A 24205-nucleotide genomic window follows, 5' to 3' on the forward strand; every position below is an offset into this window, starting at 1 on the left:
CCTGTGAGGGGTTGTTTCTAAGAGTTTGTACACTATCAGGGGGATCATCCCTGGCATACCTTTTTAATTTGTCAGCAGCTCCTGCTCCCTTGGAATGGTGCATGGCTAACAGCAACAAGGTTCCACAAAATGGTATGCTGGTTCAGTATGCCTTCAATTTTGAATAAATCCCCAACAGTGACACCAGCAAAGCACCCCCACACCATCACACCTCCTCCTCCATGCTTCACGGTGGGAACCAGGCATGTAGAGTCCATCCTTTCACCTTTTCTGCGTCGCACAAAGACACGGTGGTTGGAACCAAAGATCTCAAATTTGGACTCATCAGACCAAAGCACAGATTTCCACTGGTCTAATGTCCATTCCTTGTGTTCTTTAGCCCAAATACGTCTCTTCTGCTTGTTGCCTGTCCTTAGCAGTGGTTTCCTAGCAGCTATTTTACCATGAAGGCCTGCTGCACAAAGTCTCCTCTTAACAGTTGTAGAGATGTGTCTGCTGCTAGAACTCTGTGTGGCATTGACCTGGTCTCTAATCTGAGCTGCTGTTAACCTGCGATTTATGAGGCTGGCGACTCGGATAAACTTATCCTCAGAAGCAGAGGTGACTCTTGGTCTTCCTTTCCTGGGGCGGTCCTCATGTGAGCCAGTTTCTTTGTAGTGCTTGATGGTTTTTGCAACTGCACTTGGGGACACTTTCAACGTTTTCCCAATTTTTTGGACTGACTGACCTTCATTTCTTAAAGTAATGATCGCCACTCATTATTCTTTACTTAGAATTTGTATTATGGCAAGAAAAAAGTAGCTAACAGTCTATTCAGTAGGACTATCGGCTGTGTATCCATCAGACTTCTGCACAACACAACTGATGGTCTCAACTCCATTTATAAGGCAAGAAATCCCACTTATTAAACCTGACAGGGCACACCTGTGAAGTGAAAACCATTCCCGGTGACTACCTCTTGATGCTCATCAAGAGAATGCCAAGAGCGTGCAAAGCAGTCATCAAAGTAAAAGGTGGCTACTTTGAAGAACCTAGAATATAAGACATATTTTCAGTTGTTTCACACTTTTTTGTTAAGTATATAATTCCACATGTGTCAATTCATAGTTTTGATGCCTTCAATGTGAATACAGAAAAATCTGTAAATGAGGTGTGACAATATATATATATATATATATTTTTTTTTTTTGTCTCCTCGCTTACCCATAGACTTGCATTGGCGAGTTTGATTGGCGAGTCATATTGGAAGTAGAATCATGGAAGTCAATGTTGTCCCTTTTATAGAGCCTAGCCACATGGCTACCTCCCATAACTGGTACTAGACCCTCGGAGAAGAGGCTATTAGCATACCCGTTTCCCAGGGAGCACCTAAGGCCGTCTCTATAAGGAGAAACTTTACTCCTTAAATAATTTATAAGATGGAAATATAACTTTTATTGTAGCTACCAAAATAGGAGTTTCCTCTAAAAATTAGTAATGATCACTCTCCTTATAGTGCTGTGATTGCAAAATAATGGGAGGAATACGTGGCTCACCCCAACAAAAATTCTGAGAAATGTTTGCAGGAAAAGATCTTCTAAGGGGGGCGTGGCTATGTAACTGAGGAGGAAAGACGCACCTTCTGTGAGCTCCAACAATCCTGCACATATCCTGCCATTTGGACCCTTAATTCACACACTGTGCCGGCTGGTACTGGTACCGCACAGTCTCAGGAACCCGGTGGACCCTCCGGACGGCTGCGGTGAAGGTCTGGGACGAAGGAGCTGCGGTGGCCTGGACGGGCGGCAGACTCCATGTGCAGCGGCGGCCATTTTGTGAGGTGCCCGCGCTGAGGAGACCAGACACAGCGCCGGCTTCTCCTGGTGCCGGGCGTCCTCCCTCTTGTGATCGGCGATCCCCAGACACAGGCGGTGACCGCTGGAGTGTACCGGTGAGAGGGAGCTGGGGGACCGGAGGTGAGCGGCGGTGTCCGCGGGGGGGCACATCTCTGCAGCGCGCGCCCTGACAGTGGGGAAGCGGCGCTTTCAGCCACATCTGCGGCGCAACTCAGGAGGTGAGAGACTAGCCTGAAAGAACAAGGAGGTGGCACGGTGTGTGTGCCCTGAAAGATTGGGCCCCGTGCCTCCTGCCATACAAGCACTCCTCCTGCCAGCGCCATAACATCAGAGGGGTTAACCCTCCCCCCCCTCGCTCTGCTGTTCCTCCTGTGGAGCCTGTGGATCTGCTCTAACATACAGAGCCTGGGTGCATATTAAAACTGCTGCCTATATCACTCTCAATATCCCAGCTGCCCATCTAGTGGTCTCTCTGGAATACAATCCTACATTTAACTCTGTTGTGACTGGAACTGGAGAGTGCACTATATACACATATAACTGTAATTAACCAGTGGAGCCCTTCTGGCTGCCTGCCATGCATCACCCAAAGGGAACAGGGGCTGCTGATAAACTACGGAGGTACGCCAGGGAGGATCCTTCTGATAGCACACGCACTCTCAGAAATAATCCTGCACAAACCCAACGTAAAAATCGTCTTTCTGATAGTAATGAGGAGGGAGAACAAGATGAACTGACTCTTAAACAGGCGTCAGAGCAGCTAATGCAAGCTATATCCCTCACTAGATCATCCCTCACAGAAAAAATTGAGGACGTGCATACTGAGGTGGGTCGTCTGCGGCATGACATGCAAGCTATGAGAGGGCGTATTTCGGAGGTTGAAACAAGAGTGTCTCATATAGAGGATACCATCACCCCTATGGAGGCTAAGTTGACAAAAGCCGCTGGCTCTGTAAACGCCTGGAAACAAAAGGCAGACGACTTGGAAAACAGACTGCGTTGCAATAATATTCGAATTATCGGTCTGCCGGAGCGTTCGGAGGGTCAGCAACCCGAACAATTTCTGGAGGACTGGCTTAAGGCCTCCCTGGGGAACGAATTTTCTTCAACATTTGCAGTGGAGAGGGCCCATAGGGTCCCAACAAGACCTCTTCCCCCTGGAACTCCACCCCGACCCTTCCTGGCACGTCTTCTCAACTATAGAGACAGAGATGCTGTTCTTCGTCTGGCGCGACAGAAGGGCCCTATTAAATTCAACAACGCTACCATATCGATTTTTCCCGATTTCTCCATGGAACTCCAAAAGCAGCGTGCGCGGTTCATGGACATCAAGAAACAACTTAGAGATAAGAGTATCATTTACTCCATGCTTTATCCGGCTCGACTGCGCATTGTTCATGATGGTTCCACCTTATTCTTCACGGATCCAGCGGAGGCGGCCGAATGGTTGCGGTCTCACGGGGTGTCTAATGTGAAAGACTCCTAATTTATGCTCCTTGTCTAATGGTAACGTAAACGGAGCTCTCTAAGTGGGTGCTAAGGTTGTTAACAATACCGGACGCTGGATTCAGTGAGGGTATCCCCTTTCATATTTGACTGTAGGAGTACAGGATCTTACTCCTCTGCTGTTCAGTTTTTGTTAAATTGTGGGTTTTTTTTGTTAGATTTAATTAGTTTTAGTAGGTATTTGGGTAAGAGCCGCCTCCAAAGCCATTATGACTTCCCATGCGTAATTAGTGGACTTTTCTCACCATCAATGCATACCATATTTTTTAATGGCTAGAAATGGGGTCTGAGTTGATATGTATGACATGGAACATTCGGGGTATTAAATCTCCCCGGAAGAAAATCAAGGTGTTCTCTCAAATTAGACGATATCATCCCCATATTGTGGCCCTGGTGGAGACACATCTAACCAGAGATACAGCCAGAGGTGTACAGAAACCATGGGTACAGTGGTATGCTCACGCGTTTCACACTAGCTACTCGAGAGGGGTATCACTATTAGTACACAAAGACGTCCAATGGGAGGCCCAGACGACTCGGCGAGATCTAGAGGGACGTTTTGTTTTTGTCCATGCATTAATTAATTCCCGCGAATACGTCATACTATGCATATATAACCCCCCCCCCCCAGCTAATACTTCAGTACTTAAGATGGCAATGAGCTTTGCATTAAGCTACCCGGACGCACATGTTATTTGTATGGGTGACTTCAACTTAGTTATGGACAGTAGTTTAGATAGAATGCGATGGGGGGGTGGGTTGCCTGGGGAACCTTTGTCTTCTTCTTCTTCGACCCCGACTCAGTTAACACTGTTCATGGAGAGTAGCAGCTGGATAGATCTATGGAGGATGCATCACCCCGGGGAGAGGGGATATACTTGCCACTCATCCACTAGAAGTTCCCTCTCTCGCATAGATTATATCTTCGGATCCGGTGACCTGGTGCGGTGGGTGGACAGTGTGGAACACGGTAATAGAGGGACCTCGGATCATAGTCCGATTATCCTTAAACTTGTGTTTGGGACGTTAAATAATGGTAGAGTATGGAAATTGAATCCCTTTTGGCTCAAACTAATAGATTCGGACGATAGGACAGTTGACCAGCTGAACTGCTTTATTCAGTCCCACTCAGAACTTCAGAATATTAACTTATTTTGGGATACACTTAAGACATATCTGAGGGGTTGTTTGTCTTCTACAATTTCATATATTAAAAGGGTAACATCGAGGGAGGACGATGAGATTGAGCAACGTTTGAGAAATGCTGAGGCAACATATACAGCTGACCAGACTAATGATAATTGGGTTGAGTGGTTGACTCTGCAAAGACTGTACACCCAACACATAGACACCAAGTCTAAGCGTAAGTTATTTTTTACGCGACAATCGTACTTTGAAATGGGGAATCAGGCGGGGAAATTTCTGGCCTACTTGGTGCGTCAACATAATACATCTAACATGATATTACAAATTCGCTCACCGGACGGCTCATTGAATTCCACTACTGAGGGAATACTTCAATGTTTTTATAACTATTATAAGGGACTGTATGAATCTAAGAGCGGTTTTGATGTTTCCGATTGTCTGGGATATTTGTCCGATATAACACTCCCTGTGCTGAGTTCCGCCCAGCAGACCTTTATGGACGCTGAATTTACCCTGGAGGAAGTGGAGCAAGCTATAACAGACATGGCCTCTGGAAAGGCCCCTGGGCCAGATGGTTTCCCTGTAGAGTTGTATAGGAAATACCGTGGGATACTGGCTCCGCTTCTATTGAAAGTATTTAAGGAGATATGGAAGGGAGGGAGTCTACCAGATACTTTTTATGAGGCACATATTATTGTACTTAAGAAGGAGGGGAAAGATCCTTTGGAATGCGGATCCTATCGTCCTATATCCTTGGTAAATGTGGATTATAAGATCCTAGCCAAGATACTGGCTACTAGGTTGAACTCCATTATACTAGATATTATACATCCAGATCAAACGGGCTTTATGCCCGGTAAGAACACCTCTATAAATATTAGACGGGTCCAGTCGGTGATTCAGTGCAGTTCTTTGTTACCAGACAATGCCTGGGCATTGGCGTCACTGGACGCAGCCAAGGCGTTCGACTCACTTGAATGGCCCTTTTTGTCCGCTTGTCTGCAGAAATATGGCTTTGGGGAGAAATTTTTGAAATGGGTTGGTGTGTTATATCTGAAACCCAAGGCCCGTATAGTTATCAACGGCTCTATGTCTGAACCCTTTTCACTGTATAGGGAAACCCGTCAAGGGTGCCCCCTCTCTCCGGCCCTATTTGCTCTAGCAATAGAGGCATTAGCTGTGCGCTTGCGCTCAACCCCTGGTATTGATGGTATTAAGATAGCGGACCGCACGGACATCATTGGTTTGTATGCTGATGATATGATAATATTCATGGATAGGACAGAAGAAACATTGCCAAAAATAATTGCTACCATAGATAAATTTAGTGGGTTCTCAGGCCTATATATTAATTGGGATAAATCTGCCCTATTACCTTTATCTCGACACCCAGCACCCAATCTTGGTACTCCTTCTTTACTGCCCATAGTGTCTAAATTTAAATACCTGGGTATCTACATGTCCCAATACAGTGGGTTGGACCTACAGCTCAATGTTCTCCCCCTGTTGGAATATACTAAATTGAAATTTGCATCTTGGAGTAAGCTTCCATTGTCCGTAGCAGGCCGCATTAATCTCATAAAAATGATTTTGCTCCCTAAATTCAACTATTGCCTCCAACATAGTGCAGTAACTGTACCAAAATTCTTCTTTACCAGTTTAAATTCTCACGTTACTTCATTTGTGTGGGGGAAGGGCAGACCCAAGCTTAAACTAACTACTCTGCAAAGACCTAAACAGGAGGGTGGAGCGGCACTGCCAGATTTTTTTTTATATTATTTGGCGGGACAGGCTAAAGCATTATGTAAATGGATGCCTCATAACTATCTCCCTAATTCTGAAAATCACTTAGTTAGTTCTGTTGGTGCTAAGTGTCCGCTGGGTCTTTTGGAATCAGGGAAAATAAGTGCTCCTGGTTTGCTGCCCATGATTCGATTGGCGAGATCCACTTGGAAGAAAATTAGAAAAGTTACTGGATTTGGGGACATTGTGGCCGAGATGCCTCTGTGGGATAACAGTTATTTCCCAATGTTAGTGAATCACCCATCTACAAAATTTTGGGTTTCCTACGGGGTTCTTTTGATGGGAGATTTATATGATCAGGGGGTTTTTATGTCCTTCGAACAACTACAAAATAAATTTGACCTTCCAAGATCTCAATTTTTTCGATACCTGCAACTCAGATCTGCCATTCAGTCATTTGTCAGGAATGAGGGGATGAACCGTAACATCTCCTCTTTGCCTCTGATAGGTATTCTTAAGTCCCAGGGTCCTCAGGGTCTTATCTCGTCCCTATACACATATCTGCTATCAGCGGGAACGAACTCTGTTGTGGATTCGGTGAGAGGCAAATGGGAGGGGCTTTTTCCTGATATGCAAAGTGAGGAATGGGAGGATGTTTTGGAATCACCCCTCAGAGTCTCCCCATCAGCCAATAATAAGATGACCCAATTATATATAATCCACCAGTCATATTTGACTCCGCTGAGACTTTGTCGGATGGGTCGATACTCGACGTCGGAATGTTTGCGTTGCCACTCACCTGACGCTAATTTTGTACACATGATATGGCAGTGCCCCATAGTCTCTCATTACTGGAGGGAGGTGACGTCATTATTAGCTTCAATACTGTCAATTCCGATTCCTCTTGAACCCTTAATTTGCCTGTTTGGAGTATGGGACGAGGAGGCCTGGGAACACTATACGGGGATTTTTCTACGAGAAACACTTTTCTTGGCAAGGAAGCTGCTAGCTATGCGGTGGATGGGGAACTCACCCCCCTCCGTTAGGTCCTGGATTGAACTGGTGAATGCCGTCGTCCCCTATGAACGCACTCTTTATCAAAATAGGGGCTGCCCGCATAAGTTCAGCAAAATCTGGGATAGATGGAACGCCTCTCATCTCACTCTGTGACCTGACTAACTGGGAGAAATGTGGTTTACCTGGTCCTTTGATCTGCAAATATTGCGCAATGGGAAAAGAACAAGATAAATAATGTATTTGACTTTGGTTAGATGGCGGCTTAGTAGTTTTTGGAGGTTTAGTTGGGTTGTAGTTTAAGAACCCTATGTTCTGACTGTTTTTCTATATGTGAAATGATTGACATATGTATGTTCTGTCCTTTTCAATCCCTGTAATGTAACCACGCAGATTAATGACAAGGACAAATATGTATGCTGTAATTTTATTCTATGTTTAATAAATAAACGAATTTAAAAAAAAAAAAAAAAGATCTTCTAAGACGATATCGTGATTATCGGTCTAATACTAATAGGAAAAGCACAATTTATTTAGATTTGTAATGTTGCTGCTGTTTAAGACAATAGCCTTTCGAAGTACAAGCCTCCTATTACAGCCTCATTTATACTGGTTAGGGCCTTTTTAATATACCGTAGTAATGGGCCTTTTTAATATACCGCAGTCATTTTTTTTGTTAAAAAAAGTGCATAGAGGTAAAACTATACCATGAAATCACGGGTTCTCTCTCTGAAACCTACCGATTGATGTTGGGAAAACCACAACATAGTTCCATGACCCCAATATTATTTATTTTGGTCTATGCTGCCACCTACTGGTAGTTATTGTGAATAATAAAAAAGTGCAGCTAAATCTCCGAACTTTCTGTTTTATTCACAAGTCGTCATCATGTATGAACAGTAATCTTTTGCTCATGACAGTCCCCATTGCAGTAGCAGAACTAGCATTAAGGAACTGAAACGGCAAAACTAAAAACAATTCAAAAACACTTTCCACTACTAAAAGTATCCAGTAAGGTATCACTTGAGAGGCTGTTTTCTAAAAAGGAGGTATGAAAAATAAAAATACAAAAACGATACAACTTGGCTGAACTTCCCATTTTCAGCAAAATCAAACTGGTTTCACACATCTGTGTTTTTGACTATCATAGACGCATAGGCTGGTCTGCTTCCCCAAACTGGATAACCTAAGGCTTCATTTACACTTTGTATTGAATCAACACTAAAAAAGAAAAAAGACAAATTGGACATCATTTCACACAAAACCTCAAAAATGGGCTGGACAAAATTGTTGCCAACTTTACAAAATTGCGGGTAAACAACTTTGCTTCAAGCATTTGATGCTCATTCAAATTCACCTGTGGCAAGGAACAGGTGTGTACAATATGAAAATCACACCTGAAACCAGATAAAAAGGGGAGAAGTTAACTCAAACTTCACTGTGTGTGTCTGTGTGCCGCACTAAGTATGGAGAACAGAAAGAGAAGAGAACGGTCTGAGGACATGAGGACCAAAATTGTTGAAAAATATCAACAATCTCAAGGTTACAAGTCCATCTCCAGAGATCTTGATGTTCCTTTGTCCACGGTGCACAGCATGATCAAAAAGTTTTCAACCCATGGCACTGTAGCTAGTCTCTCAGGACATGGACAGTAGAAAAAAAAAATTACAAAAAGTTGCAATGCAAGTGTGATGGTGTGATATGTTATGTGGGTATCATTTTGTGTATATTTATATTTTAGTGATTTTCATAGTGTTCTCTTATTGCCCTGTATCATTCCGTGTACCAGTATTCCCCATATTGTCTAGAGTCTGAATTACCTTCCAAAAGGCTGATAATTGGATTAGCTCACTTAAGGTACCGTTACACTAAACGACTTACCAACGATCGCGACCAGCGATACGACCTGGCCGTGATCGTCGGCCGGCGCTGAGTCAGTGCGGGAAGCTGACGGCGGGGGACGTGACAGACATCGGAATGTAAGTATGTACTGTTTTTTTTTTTTTTTTTAACTTTTACAATGGTAACCAGGGTAAATATCGGGTTACTAAGCGCGGCCCTGCACTTAGTAACCCCATGTTTACCCTGGTTACAAGTGAACACATCGCTGGATCGGCATCACACACGCCGATCTAGCGATGACAGCGGGTGATCAGCGACCAAAAAAAGGTCCTGATCATTCCCCATGACCAACAATTTCCCAGCAGGAGCCTGATCGTTGGTCGCTGTCACACAAAGATATCGTTAGCGGGATAGTTGCTACGTCACAAAAAGCGTGACGTTGCAACAATATCGTTAACAATATCGTTATGTGTGAAGGTACCTTTACTGTCTGCAGCCTGACTGTATCTATGCCTCTTAATGACCCCCTGTAGTACCTTAATCCCCGAGGCACTTTTGTCAGGTCTGGGAGGCCTGAAAATCACCCCAACCTGTCTGACTACCCCTGGACATAAGGAGGGGGCTGGGGAGGACAGGAGCTGGGAAGTGAGTTCCTGTGTGGTGAGGATGGTGTGAACACAGCATGTCAGAGAGGAAGGGAAGCATATGGATTTTTTATTCTGTCTGCTGGATTATTGGACTCATCTCCTTGGACATTTTATCCTGTTACTGAACTGCATTCATGTTCCGGACTATTGTATCCTCAGTGTGGTGGATTTGTTTATGGACCTTTTAGTTTTGCCTATAATAAAGGTCTTGGGACTGTTCACACTTCCCTCGCTCTGTTGATTGTGTGGTATCGGAGAAGGACCCCGTGACAGCAAGATCACGGATGATGGATAAGCAGCCCCAATCAAATTCCAAAGAAATTCAAGCTGTCCTGCAGGCTCAGTGTGCATCAGTGTCATCCCAAACTATCCAACAAAATTTGAATGAAATTAAATGCTATGGCAGGAGATCCAGGAAGACCCCAATGTTGACACGGAGACCTAAAAAAGCTAGACTGCAGTTTGTCAAAATGTATGCGAGCAAGCCAAAATCCTTCTACAAAAGTGTCTTGTGGACAGATGAGACCAAGATAGAGCTTTTTGGTAAAGCACATCATTCTAATGTTGAATGAAAGAGAAAGAGGCCTACAAACAAAAGAACACTGCACCTACAGTCAAATATGATGGGAGATTCAAAGATATTTTGGAGCGGTTTTGATGGCTTTGGCACTTGTTGCCTTTACTATGTGAAAATCATCATGGAATCTGAAGATTACTGAAGGGTTTAGGGTCACAATGTAGTGCCTAGTGTCAAAAAGCTGGTTTGCGCCTTAGGTAATCGTTCTTCCAGCAGGACAATGACCCCAAACATACTTCAAGAAGACCCCAGAAATTGATGGAAACAAAGCGCTGGAGAGTTCTGAAGTGTCCAGCAATGAGTCCGGATGTAAATCCCATTGAACACCTGTGGAGAGATCTTAAACTTGCTGACGGGAGAAGGCGCCTTCACATATGAGAGACTTGCGGCAGTTTGCAAAAGAAGAATGCTCCAAAATTCCAGCTGAGAGGTGTAAGGAGCTTGTTGATGGTTATACTGATTGACTGCAGTTATTTGTTCCAAAGGATATGCAGCCAAATATTAAGTTGAGGGTGCCAACTATTTTGTCCGGCCCACTTAGGAGGTTTTGTGTGAAATTACGGCATGTTCAATTTGCCTTTTTTTCCTCTTTTTTGTGTTGTTACAATACACACAAAGGAAATAAACCTGTGTATAACAAAACGTGGAATTGCAATAATTTTGGGGAAGAAATACTCCATTTTCATGAACAATTTCGAGGGTGCCAACTCTACCGGCCATGATTGTATATATTTCTCCTCCTTCTCCATTCTGGCAAAGAAGTCTGTGAAAAATCATACCGCAGCGGGATGACATCCAAGTGTGGTACAATTTTTTTTTTTTTACGGACTCACTTGCATTGCCGATTTTGATCTGACTGTGATCAAGATCATAAGAACCCAGCACTCAACTTAAGTATATGTGATGCACACAAATTTATTCGTAGTACCAACAAACGTGTCGGTCATAGCAGTCCTTCATCAGTTACGTACTGACGTAGTGGAGAGTGAAAGAAGGTGGTAAGTCCGTTACTGTGCAATCTGCTTAATCAAATATATATGGCCATCAAGCCGCATAAGGTGAGATCTGTGCTTCTAGATGGGAGACAGTGCCCACGTATAGATGCGGAGTCCACCGCTAGTCTGTGAGAATGGTGTGGGATCCTACCCGTGCACCCCCTCCAGTAGTGCTCACGTCCTGTCTATTCAGATCAAGATCAGACATGTCGCCACGATTTTAACCCTGCTGTTGTCTTCGGTCAAAAACGACCGACCTTGAACTTCAAAATTCTTTAAAATATTCAAGATGCGGCTTTGAAACCCGTGGCCGACCGACCCATTCTCATTTAAGTCAATCAACCACAAGTTTCAGAACCACATCTTGAACACCCCAAAATATACCAACGTTCAAAATCGGTCTCCCCAGACTGAAGACAACAGCAGGGTTAAGCTTGGCCTGTGAAAACTCACAAACATGTTGCATGGCCCCATAGACTATCACAGCCATGAGCGCTATCAGCTAAAAACATGTATAAAACATGTACATGAACATCGGACGTCTGAATGAGGTCTCATAAGCATACAATGGCGCTGTCACGTTTGGGTTAAAAGACAGTGCATTCTGATCTATACTCGCAACACAAGACATGTATGTGTGAAACTGGCCTAACTTGTGTGGGGGTGTCCCAAGAGTCGATATTAGGGGAAAGAAGGATTGGGCATGTTGCATTTTAACATTCTCAGCCCTTTGTTCCGGAGGCAGATAAGCCACCAGTGGTATTTGCCCCCTCTATTGAAAACACATGCACGTTCGGTCAAACTGGGTGTGCATATGTATGAGCGGGTCATGAGGAATAACAGGAAAAGCACTTAAGCAGCCGAGTGAACTAAATAGAAGAATTTCATTCTGCACCTATTGCTTACAATAAGAAGACGCCCTGGGCACTCACCTCCCGTGTGCAGGTGATCCTTCTGGGGTGAGGAGCTTCCTGCTGCAGCTGATACACTAAGAAGAACAACATAGTAATTACACTTTATACACTGAAACTCCATAACCTGATTAATGCAGCAGACTGCTCAAGAGTTTGCACTGATAGGAGCCACTTTTTTTGCAGACCACGCGAAGCATGGATAGAACATGCATGTGAATGGGGCCTTAGACAACTTCACATAGCCACAGTGACCACTGCTGGAGTGTACGTTCATGAGCGCCGTCCTGCCCTGTCTGTTACAGGATCAATACATAATTTCACAAGGAAATAATCCTGTAAGATCCTGATCCTTCCCAGTATTGTGCCATTCCAATGTTATTCCTCCTGGACAAGAATGAATTGAGCTGGCTACTGAACACACTCGGCAGTGAATGGCCACGGTCAGTATGTAAGAGATAGCCCTGGGAACCATAAATCACACACTGGCTACTGCATTATAAACATGTATATTTTACTCAAATGCTGCAGTGTTTAAAAACAAACAAAAAAAGACTCATCTCTTCAACTCCTGACCCAGCTGCTTCCTCCTCCCCCTGCCAGGGACTTTTTAAGTGACTAAGGAATCACGCAGAGAAAATTGACCTCCTGTTTCTACATAGAGCTTAGAAGGATTCAGCTAGTCAGTTTTTAATCATGTCACAAACCTAATGGAAAGGAGAAGAATTATCTGGGTAGAAAGGCAAAATGAGCAATTGTAAGTACACAGCTTAAATCATATATAATATGATGACTGCAATTTATTAAGAAGATAAGAACATTGATGGTGGGGCTTCTTTAAGTCACTTTTTTGTCTGGTAATATTGAGTTTTTTTGCAACAAATTCTTGAAAAGGGTAAATGTGGGTCATGAGTTGAGAAAAATGAAAAGTACCCTTTGTTTTTGTTTTTAACCACAAAAAGTTGCACATTTTACTAAACTTTTGCAAATTTTGCAGGGGGTGGGTAATTCAGGTGTACATAAAAATCACTCGAGAGGTTGATAAGTGGAGGGAATATTGGAGTGTATCTGCACCAAAATTAGAGGGTTTTTTTTTATATCGCAATTGATGAATCAGTTGCATACATTTAGAAAAAGAAATTTAGAGTAAAAAAATTACAGCAAATTTAAAGAAGTTGGTGCAAATCAAAAACAGATGAAAAACATTAAAAAAAAAAGTAAAAAAAAATAAAATATGCAAATGAAAAAATAATTATTGGGATCTAAAAGTTTTTAATGCCAGAAGTTCTACTAGTTATGGTAATTAGTTTTTTAAAAAGTTATGACGAAATGTATCACCCATTATTAGAAGAGAAATGATGGATCCTTTGTAGTGATGAGCGACCGTGCTCTGATAAGGTGTTATCTGAGCATGCTCGGGTGCTAACAGGGTCTTCGGCGTGCTTGAAAAATATGTTAAGAGTCCCCGCGGCTGCATGTCTCACGGGAACTGCCTTTTTGTTAGGCAATCGAACAGCTGTGAGACATGCAGGCGCGGAGACTCGAACATATGTTCGAGAATGCTGAAGACACTCTGTTAGCACCCGAGCATGCTCAGATAACACCTTATCAAAGCATGGACGGTCATCACAAATCTTTAGTGCTAAACCTCCACAGAAAAAATCTAATCAACTTTCCACCTTCTTCTAAAGTGTTCTGAGCCAGGAAGGGTGTTGTCCCTTATACTTCTGCTCAATTTATTCCATGAAACCCATTGGCGGCGTTCATCCCTGCGATAATACAGAGACACCATGGCCATCACATCGGTGTTTTTCTTGCTGCTTATAATAGCAGCTTCCATTCAATTATTTCCTTCCTGTTTCATACAAATTTCCTGATTATAGATTACAAAAAATGTTGTCTCACAATTCCTGTTAAAAATGCACAAGGCATCAATGGAAAGTAAAGAGAGTACGAGGCGGCGAACACACGCCGTGATCATTTTAGCTCTAAACTACGGGGCCGAATAATGTCCTAATATATTGTGATGGAGGTTGGAGCCCTGTTTCTTTTCTTCCTACGTATCTTCTCTGCAGATATACGGATGTACAAAATTATTGATTAACTTTTAGTAACTGTTTATGGGAAGGAAAACAATAGCAATTCTCCCACTTTCTTCTACGCAATATAATGACATGTTACCTTTATTCGGTGGGTTATTACAATTATAGTAATAGCAAATTTATGTGTTTTTTTTTAAATATTTTACTACTTTTGAACATATATGCATATGGGAAAATATAATTTGTTTATATGTCGCCATAATTTCAGAGCCATACACTTTTTTTGTGAGGACTTTGTGGGTTGGGTGGGGGACAGGGTGGATAAAAATCAATGTTTTTTAAAAAAAATATATAAAAAAAAAAAAAAAAAAAAAAAAATCGGATTTTTTTATTTAAATCGGATTTTTTTCAATAAACTGCTTTTTGAGGAAAATATTTTACCATCCAAAGGTTCTTCCATCATGAGATAAAGCTGAGTTGTTTAAATCAGTAGAATAAAGGCTGTACAGGTCCTTCTCAAAAAATTAGCATATAGTGTTAAATTTCATTATTTACCATAATGTAATGATTACAATTAAACTTTCATATATTATAGATTCATTATCCACCAACTGAAATTTGTCAGGTCTTTTATTGTTTTAATACTGTTGATTTTGGCATACAACTCCTGATAACCCAAAAAACCTGTCTCAATAAATTAGCATATCAAGAAAAGGTTCTCTAAACGACCTATTACCCTAATCTTCTGAATCAACTAATTAACTCTAAACACATGCAAAAGATACCTGAGGCTTTTATAAACTCCCTGCCTGGTTCATTACTCAAAACCCCCATCATGGGTAAAGGTACCTTCACACATAACGATATTGTTAACGATATCGTTGCTATTTGTGACGTAGCAACGATATCGTTAATGAAATCGTTCTGTGTGACAGCGACCAACGATCAGGCCCCTGCTGGGAGATCGTTGGTCGCTGAACAAAGTCCAGAACTTTATTTCGTCGCTGGACTCCCTGGAGACATCGCTGGATCGGCGTGTGTGACACCGATCCAGCGATGTCTTCACTGGTAACCAGGGTAAACATCGGGTAACTAAGCGCAGGGCCGCGCTTAGTAACCCGATGTTTACCCTGGTTACCATGCTAAAAGTAAAAAAAAAAACAAACACTACATACTTACCTACCGCTGTCTGTCCTCCAGCGCTGTGCTCTGCACTCCTCCTGTACTGGCTGTGAGCCGGAAAGCAGAGCGGTGACGTCACCGCTCTGCTTTCCGGCTCCCAGCCAGTACAGGAGGAGAGCAGAGAAGCAGAGCGCAGCGCTGGAGGACAGACGGCTGTGGGTAAGTATCTAGTGTTTGTTTTTTTTTACTTTTAGCATGGTAACCAGGGTAAACATCGGGTTACTAAGTGCGGCCCTGCGCTTAGTTACCCGATGTTTACCCTGGTTACCGGCATCGTTGGTCGCTGGAGAGCGGTCTGTGTGACAGCTCTCCAGCGACCAAACAGCGACGCTGCAGCGATCCGGATCGTTGTCGGTATCGCTGCAGCGTCGCTAAATGTGAAGGGGCCTTAAGACTAGCGACCTGACAGATGTCAAGAAGGCCATCATTGACACCCTCAAGCAAGAGGGTAAGACCCACAAAGAAATTTCTCAACAAATAGGCTGTTCCCAGAGTGCTGTATCAAGGCACCTCAATGGTAAGTCTGTTGGAAGGAAACAATGTGGCAGAAAACGCTGTACAACGAGAAGAGGAGACCGGACCCTGAGGAAGATTGTGGAGAAGGACCGATTCCAGACCTTGGGGAACCTGAGGAAGCAGTGGACTGAGTCTGGTGTGGAAACATCCAGAGCCACCGTGCACAGGCGTGTGCAGGAAATGGGCTACAGGTGCCGCATTCCCCAGGTAAAGCCACTTTTGAGCTACAGAGAAGCAGCACTGGACTGTTGCTAAGTGGTCCCAAGTACTTTTTTCTGATGAAAGCAAATTTTGCATGTCATTCGGAAATCAAGGTGCCAGAGTCTGGAGGAAGACTGGGGAGAAGGAAATGCCAAAATGCCTGAAGTCCAGTGTCAAGTACCCACAGTCAGTGATGGTGTTGGTCCACTGTGTTTCATCATGGGCAGGGTCAATGCAGCTAGCTATCAGGAGATTTTGGAGCACTTCATGCTTCCATCGGCTGAAATGCTTTATGGAGATGAAGATTTCATTTTTCAGCACGACCTGGCACCTGCTCACAGTGCCAAAACCACTGGTAAATGGTTTACTGACCATGGTATTACTGTGCTCAATTGGCCTCCCAACTCCCCTGACCTGAAACCCATAGAGAATCTGTGGGATATTGTGAAGAGAAAGTTGAGAGACGCAAGACCCAACACTCTGGATGAGCTTAAGGCCGCTATTGAAGCATCCTGGGCCTCCATAACATCTCAGCAGTGTCACAGGCTGATTGCCTCCATGCCACGCCGCATTGAAGCAGTCATTTCTGCCAAAGGATTCCCGACCAAGTATTGAGTGCATAACTGAACATTATTATTTGTTGGTTTTTTTGTTTGTTATTAAAAAACACTTTTATTTGATTGGATGGGTGAAATATGCTAATTTATTGAGACAGGTTTTTTGGGTTATCAGGAGTTGTATGCCAAAATCATCAGTATTAAAACAATAAAAGACCTGACAAATTTCAGTTGGTGGATAATGAATCTATAATATATGAAAGTTTAATTGTAATCATTACATTATGGTAAATAATGAAATTTAACACTATATGCTAATTTTTTGAGAAGGACCTGTATATGTGTAACATTCACAATGCCATGCTCTTCCAGAGGTTTCTGTAGGATTAGTGGGCAGTTTCTCTCCTATATTATCACAGACGCTCGCTTTACTTACACAGTTCTCAAAACTGAATTTGACTTCGCAGAGGTCCCAGCCTCTTGTTCACGGCAAAAATGTTACAACATGAATAGAGTTGAGAAAAAGACCTTAATCCTATTGTTCTACAAACCTATGAATACAGAATCAACCCCTTCAGTGCCAAGTCCAAGAAGTTAGACAATATGTTTCTGATTGTTTGGAGTATTGAAAGATAGGAGACAAAAAAAAGCGCAAATAGATATCTTTGTGTGGAAACTTCCTGAAGAAGAAGCCTTTGAGCAAATTCAGTTAGGTAGAAACTTTGATTTAAATCACTGATTTAAATCAAGCCTTACTGACTAGTGATTTAAATCGTGATTTAAATCAGTTAGATTTAAATCAAATCCACCCTAGTGGGGGAACAATCAGAATTTTCCTCACTGCCATTGTGGGACATGCAAGATATAAAACAGAGCAATTCTGAAAACTTATTTTTTTTTTTTGCTATAGTTTCATTAGTTTTGCCCAGAAAAGTACATATTAAAGAAAAAAATTATATTTTTGATCACCGTATTCAAAGTGGTAATGCAAAATATGCCTTGTTTGTACTTTTGTTTTGCCTATAAGAAATATTTATTAAAACTGAAATTTGTGCGTTTTAGTCTTTTAATTATTTTGTACAGTTACAGCTTCTACTTTCAGTATTTATTGGTCCCAAAAGGGGACTTCACCGTGAGATCGCTCCATGACTAACATAAAACACCTCATTACGCGTCAATGTTAGGCTACGTTCAGATTAGCGTTGCGCGGCGCTGCGTCGGCGACGCAACGCACGAAAAAACGCGTGCAAACGCACGCAAAAACGCTGCGTTTTGCGACGCGTGCGTCGTTTTTTGACGAAAATCGGACGCAAGAAAAATGCAACTTGTTGCATTTTCTTGCGTCCGACGCTAGCGTCAAAAACGACGCACGTGTCGGAAAACGCAACAAGAAAAACGCATGCGTCCCCCATGTTAAACATAGGGGCGCATGACGCGTGCGTCGCCGCTGCGTCGCCCGACGCAGCGTCGGGAAACGCTAATCTGAACGTAGCCTTACATTAACAGACGGTCTATTAGATTCTGCCTTGTGGACCTCAGGTGTGACCATCTCCAATGGATGGCACAAGTGAAATATTAGCGATCTCTCACATGGAGGCAAAAGCTTGGCATATCACTTCGTAGAAAGTGGAATATGTACAGAGATCTCCTGCTTGCCTCGGAATACAACCTAACGGCAGCAGCTCCGATGCACTGATCAGCCGTCACTTAGGCAGCGTGTTCTATCCAGTGTGTGCCAATATGTTCTTTCCTGACGCAGCATATCGGATAGGAGTAGCTGACCATATTGTAGTATACTTACAGTAAGATTTCCACACAGGAGGCCTGTACTCATCATTATCTGAAAGAAAAAAAGACAATTACAGGCTACAATAGTAAGTAACAAAGAACATCTGTACATGTATTACAGCAGGCGCATGCTATAAAGCAGGAGCAAGTGAGAGCATATCGATAGCGTATGACGTAACTTGCTGATCTTGGTTCTGACTTCTATGAGATATATATATATATATATATATATATATATATATATATATACACATACATACACACACATCGGCTGGGACATGGGACTAGTATTACAACTTTCTTTTTTTTTTATTCTTTACAAATCTTGTTTTATTAAATATAAATAAAGAGATATATTGATGCTTGAAGCCAAACAAAACTTTTACATATGCGTGTGAGAGGGTCTTAAAGAAGCACTCCTTCCTCAACATTTTTATCCTCTTAAAGGGAAGGTACCGCGTTTGTAGGTCATTAATAAATCACTGTAATGTAGCATAACATGCTGCTATAAGCAAGTTTGAAATGCATGTGAAACAGATTTCATGTGTTATATGAGTTTCAAGAATGCACTGGGGGCTGACATCTTGGTTTTGCAGCAGTAGGAGGGCACTATCAGTGTCAGATTACGGCACCCCATGGACATAGGAGATAATAGACCGGCGCTGACCCTATCTGTAACATTGCAGCAGCATTAGCAGTGAGCTGGGCACGCCTCTGTGGGCTGCACAACTCACTGCTGTAGGTGTGACTAGCTGCCATTTTATTATAGCCCTGTGCTCTCTATCGCAGGACAAAAGAAGCCCTCACTGCTCCTCTGTACTCCAAGCAGGCACACATCCTCTGCTCACAGGCTGCCCTGTGTGCTTCTCCTGCTGTGTCTCTGCCTCCCCCTCACACACAGTCCCTGTGATCTCTGGTAAGCTGCACTCACAGCCTGCAGAGAGGGAGGTGACACCTGGAGAGAGAGAGCAGGGCAGCTGACAGGACAGGGATTAAGGTGGGGGAAGGGGGATGGCAAGAATGTTATTCACAAAAAATGCTGCTGAGCCCACTGTGTTCTGCTCCTCTGTAAACAAGCTGTGCCTCTGATGCAGTAACTGCTGGTGATAGCAGGTCACAGGGCAGTCACACACAAAATGGTGCTGCCCTGTGATGCTGCTCTTCATTCTTACTGTTAGCAGCAAAATTGGGGCAGTAACTGCTGATATCACCATTTCCCTCCCCTTTTGGGTGGTCTAATATCCCTGGGGCAGAGCTGCTAAATCTTACTATAGCTGCTTGAGGTCTAAAACGGAAAATGCTCCCCCTAGTGGTAAATATGTATATTTGTAGAAAAATATATAATATTTTTCATATAGAAATGTTTGCAAACAGTGCAAACATTGCATTAATACATTTTAATTACTATTTTAAGCTTAATTTCACAAAAAAAAACAAAATACAAGAAAACTAGTGGCACCTTCCCTTTAATATATTGCAGCCATCATTTTATACAGCACTGTGTATTTACAATTGCTCATTTTGCCTTTCTACCCAGCTAATTCTTCTCTTTTCTATTAGGCTATGTGCACACTTCAGGATTCGTGCAGAAATTTCCTGAACGAAACCAGACATTTTCTGCAAGAAATCCGCATGCATTTTTTTCGCTTTTTTTTTGCGTTTTTTTCCCGGAGGTCCCCAATGCAATAATATAGTGGGAAATCTGCAAAAAATCCGCAAAATTAATGAACATGCTGTGTTTTATACCGCGATGCGTTTTTTTTTGCAGAAAAAAATGCAACATTTGCACAAAAATTGCGGAATGCATTATAAATGATGGGATGCATATGTATGCGTTTAAGTGTTTTTATCGCGTTTTTATAGCAAAAAAACGGGAAAAATCCGGAACGTGTGCACACAGCCTTAGGCATATGACTATGTAGAAACAGGAAGTCTCTATTCTCTGTATGAGTCATAAATCACTACAAAGTCCCTGGCAGGGGCAGGAAGAAGCAGCTGGGTCAGGAGCTGAAGAAGGTGATGATTCATGCAGGGAAAAGAGATTTCATGTTTCTACATTGAGCAGAGAACAGAAAATGTATCTGGGTAGAAAGGCAAATTGATCAATTGCTTACAGTGCTATATAATATGATGACTGCAATAGGGCAAATCTACTGGTGTCATGCCAGCTGTCAATCAGAATGAGACAAGTAGTCCCGCCCTTTCAACAGGAAAAGAAATAGATGCTCTGTTAACGCAACGACTGTGCCAACGGATTATGGAAGCGTGCACAACATGCAGGTAGGTAGCAACTATCTGAGGATATCCCCTTTAACGATTGTTCTACGTGCATGTAATTCGGGGCAACCTGTTTAAAAAGGCGATCAAACAACCACTGATTGACTTGCATTGAGCAGGTCGGGGGTTATTTTACAGCCATGTTCGGCAGGTGTTATTGCACCTTTAATTTTGAAGTTTGGATCAGTAACTGTTCATTCCTGGAAATATATGTGTGCAGCACATTTTTAAGAAGCACTGCCATCAAAGTTTTTATCCTCGTATATTAACAAAGCGGCTGATTCTTTTCCTGCTGACAGGGCGGGACTATTGGTGTCATGCTGATTGACAGTCAGTTCTCCACTGCCTAATTGGAGAAAGCCGGCTGTCAATCAGCATGACACCAGTAGATCTGCCTGTCCATAGGAATAGAAACCGCTGCCCTGTATATCCTCTTACTATATTACAATCATCATATTATATAGCAATGTGTACATACAATTGCTCATTTTGCCTTTCTACCCAGCTAATTCTTCTCTTTTCCATTAGGTCTATGACAACGTGATTAATAAGTGACTAGCTGAATCCTTCTAAGCTCTATGTAGAAAAAGGAGGTCAATTTTCTCTGCTTGAGTCATCACTACAAAAATTCCCTGGCAGGGGGAAGAGCGAACAGCTGGGTCAGGAGTTGAAGAGGGCGAAGAGGACTCATGTGGGAAAGAGAGACTTACTGTTTCTACACAGAGCAGGAAAAAATGAGAAGAATTATCAGGGTAGAAAGGCAAAATGAGCAATTGTAAGTACACAGTGCTATACAATATGATGACTGCAATGTATTAAGAGGATATAGACTTTGATGGGATGAGGAGTGCTGCTTTAAATGTCCAATTTAAAAGTGGTAAGAAAAGTAAAGCAGTGAATGTAAAAGCATAGAAGAAACGAGATATATTTTAAAGGTAAAAAATGGGTGCAGGAAGCGACCTTCACATTACACATTTATAAAAGCATGAGTACATGGAAGATTATATACTGGTTCTAGAAAAAATATTATTATTATCTATGAGAATAGGGATACAAACAACATCCTGCAGCTTTTGGCCGCCATCCACCAAGTGAAATACAGATCACAAAGTCTTCTCTTTATGGCAGTGCCTTTATGAAATTGGGCTTTAATTAAATCTGGTCACAATGGCAGAGGAGAAGGTCGAAATATGAAAACGGGATTAACATCACTTACAGACCTTACACCATGTAATACTCTCTGCGAGAAACACACGAATGATCCGTCCATGGGTAAACAGGCACAAAGACCTTATGAAAGCAGCATAATGGTCGATTAACCCACAAGGCAGGACTATTCAATAGCTGTGACCTCGTACAACCCTCCTATATAGAGATCAACTCTGATGACTGGTGAATTAGGGCGCACTAGTGCAGCCACTAAATGTGACCCCCAAAGTGCACGGTACGTAGCATGTAGTTCCTGGTTGATTGTCGCCTTAAATATATTACTACACGGCTGCTGTGGTTGGAATACTGTGTTTAATGTAATATACCATTATTATCAAAAATTGCCCTCTTAACCAGGGAAATTTACAGCATTTTCGCTCAGCTTTTCAGAGGGAACCTGTCATTGTGGCAACCCGTTTTTCTTTAAAGGGAACCTGTCACCCCGTTTTTTCAAGAAGAGCTAAAAATAGCGTTAAATAGGGGCAGAGCTGGGCTTTACATTAGTGTATTTTGGAGCCTTTATTCCCCACCTATGCTGCCGAAATACCTTTGTAAAGTCGCCGTTTTGGGCTGTCACTCACGCTGGTCAGGTCATATGGGCGCGGTGACAGCGCTGTTTCTCCCCCAGATCTCCGTTGGTGGCGTAGTGGTGTGCGCATGTCCAAGTGGCGAATCCACTGCGCAGCTTCAAGGAAAATAGCGCAATCTGCGCTATTCAGCCGTTTATCGGTGGGCGCGGCCTTCTTTGTGAGGCCGCGCGTGTGCAGATGGTTCTTCTCGGCTTCCCGGGGCCGCGGGATGCCGCGCGTGTGCAGATGGCGATCTCGATGGCCATTTTCCTGAAGCCGAGTTCGCATCTCGCGACGCTCCGGTCCCAGTAATGCATTGCGGCAATAACACGTGATGATGTAGCGGTCTTGTGAGACAGCTACGTCATCTCCGGTCATTGCCGCAATGCATTCTTGGGACCGGAGCGTCGCGAGGAGCGGGAAAGGCACCGGAAGGTGAGAATATAATGATTTTTTAATTTTTTTTTTTTTTAATTATTTTTAACATTAGATCTTTTTACTATTGATGCTGCATAGGCAGCATCAATAGTAAAAAGTTGGTCACACAGGGTTAATAGCAGCGTTAATGGACTGCGTTACACTGCGTTATGCCGCGGTGTAACGAAGTCCGTTTAACAGACTGCTAAACCGCTATGGGGGCACTGACTGGAGGGGAGTGGGGAAGGGCGAATTCGCGGCCGGACTGTGCCCGTCGCTGATTTGTCGCGGCCGGCCGGGACCAATCAGCGACGTGGGATTTCCGTGACATACAGACAGACGAAAGTGACCCGTAGACGATTATATAGATAGATTGTACACATGTGGTGTTCGTAATCGATATATACCCCCTTTTTTCACCTATCATTTTTTATGAACTAATATTAATCTCACAAGTTTACACTGTTTTTGAGACCTTTGTGACTAAAATCAGGTGTTGTAAAGGTCTGAATTTTTGGCACAATCATACACAGATTGTCTGAAAATAAAGTACTGATCTGTGCTGAGCAGGTGAAAGAAGCACAACAAAACATTGTTTAAGAGAGAAACAAACCAAAAAAGGGATTATATTAAAAATAAAAATCAATTTTGCAATCACTGGAAAATAAGTAAAAAAAAAGTTTAGTTATTATTTTGGTTTAGATATGGCCCCAGTGTGGCAAAAAAAACAAAAAGTTAGAAATAGCACATACTGGCCCCCTGAGGCTACTTTGACCGTGTCTCTGCGGCCCCCAGATTGGCTGCACATGGCACATGATAACCAAGAGAAGGAGAGAAGAACAGTAGGGACATGGCCAGCGTGAAAGGTGAGTGTCGGGGCATTGCTAGGTTTGGGGTTTTTTCCACATTGGGTGTCAAGTGTAAACTTAAAGGAGTTAAAAAAAAAAAAAAAAACTTTTATATTTGCAGAATTTCCAGACTTAAACTTTCCCTGCTTATAAAGGGAAGAATACTGATAATATAGGAATACCGGGAATTGCTGTTTATGCCATTTCCTAATATACAAAATAATCAGGGCCAATCTAACAAAGAAAAAAAACTCACAGATCCCTGCAGAGCGGAAACTAGAGGAAACAATCTGATTTACCACTAGATTATATAACATCCCACCTTCTGCTGGAGTTTGTTAGATTCTGCTTGGATCAGCACTTCCTTTCCTGTCAATTCAATA

At 42.7% G+C, this 24205-nt stretch overlaps 1 protein-coding gene across 1 annotated transcript in view; it reads right to left on the reverse strand.

The window, feature by feature from the left end:
- Nucleotides 1–24205, reverse strand: part of CHN1 (chimerin 1) — a 122296-nt gene that overhangs the window by 86106 nt on the left and 11985 nt on the right. The window contains exons 3-4 of the mRNA XM_069733182.1: nt 18516–18554; nt 12238–12293 (exon numbers count right to left, since the gene is read on the reverse strand). Of these exons, the coding sequence (XP_069589283.1) occupies nt 12238–12293; nt 18516–18554 (95 nt within the window). The remainder of the gene's footprint in view (nt 1–12237; nt 12294–18515; nt 18555–24205) is intronic.

This window comes from Ranitomeya imitator, chromosome 7 (assembly GCF_032444005.1).
Source record: "Ranitomeya imitator isolate aRanImi1 chromosome 7, aRanImi1.pri, whole genome shotgun sequence".
NCBI lineage: Eukaryota > Metazoa > Chordata > Amphibia > Anura > Dendrobatidae > Ranitomeya > Ranitomeya imitator.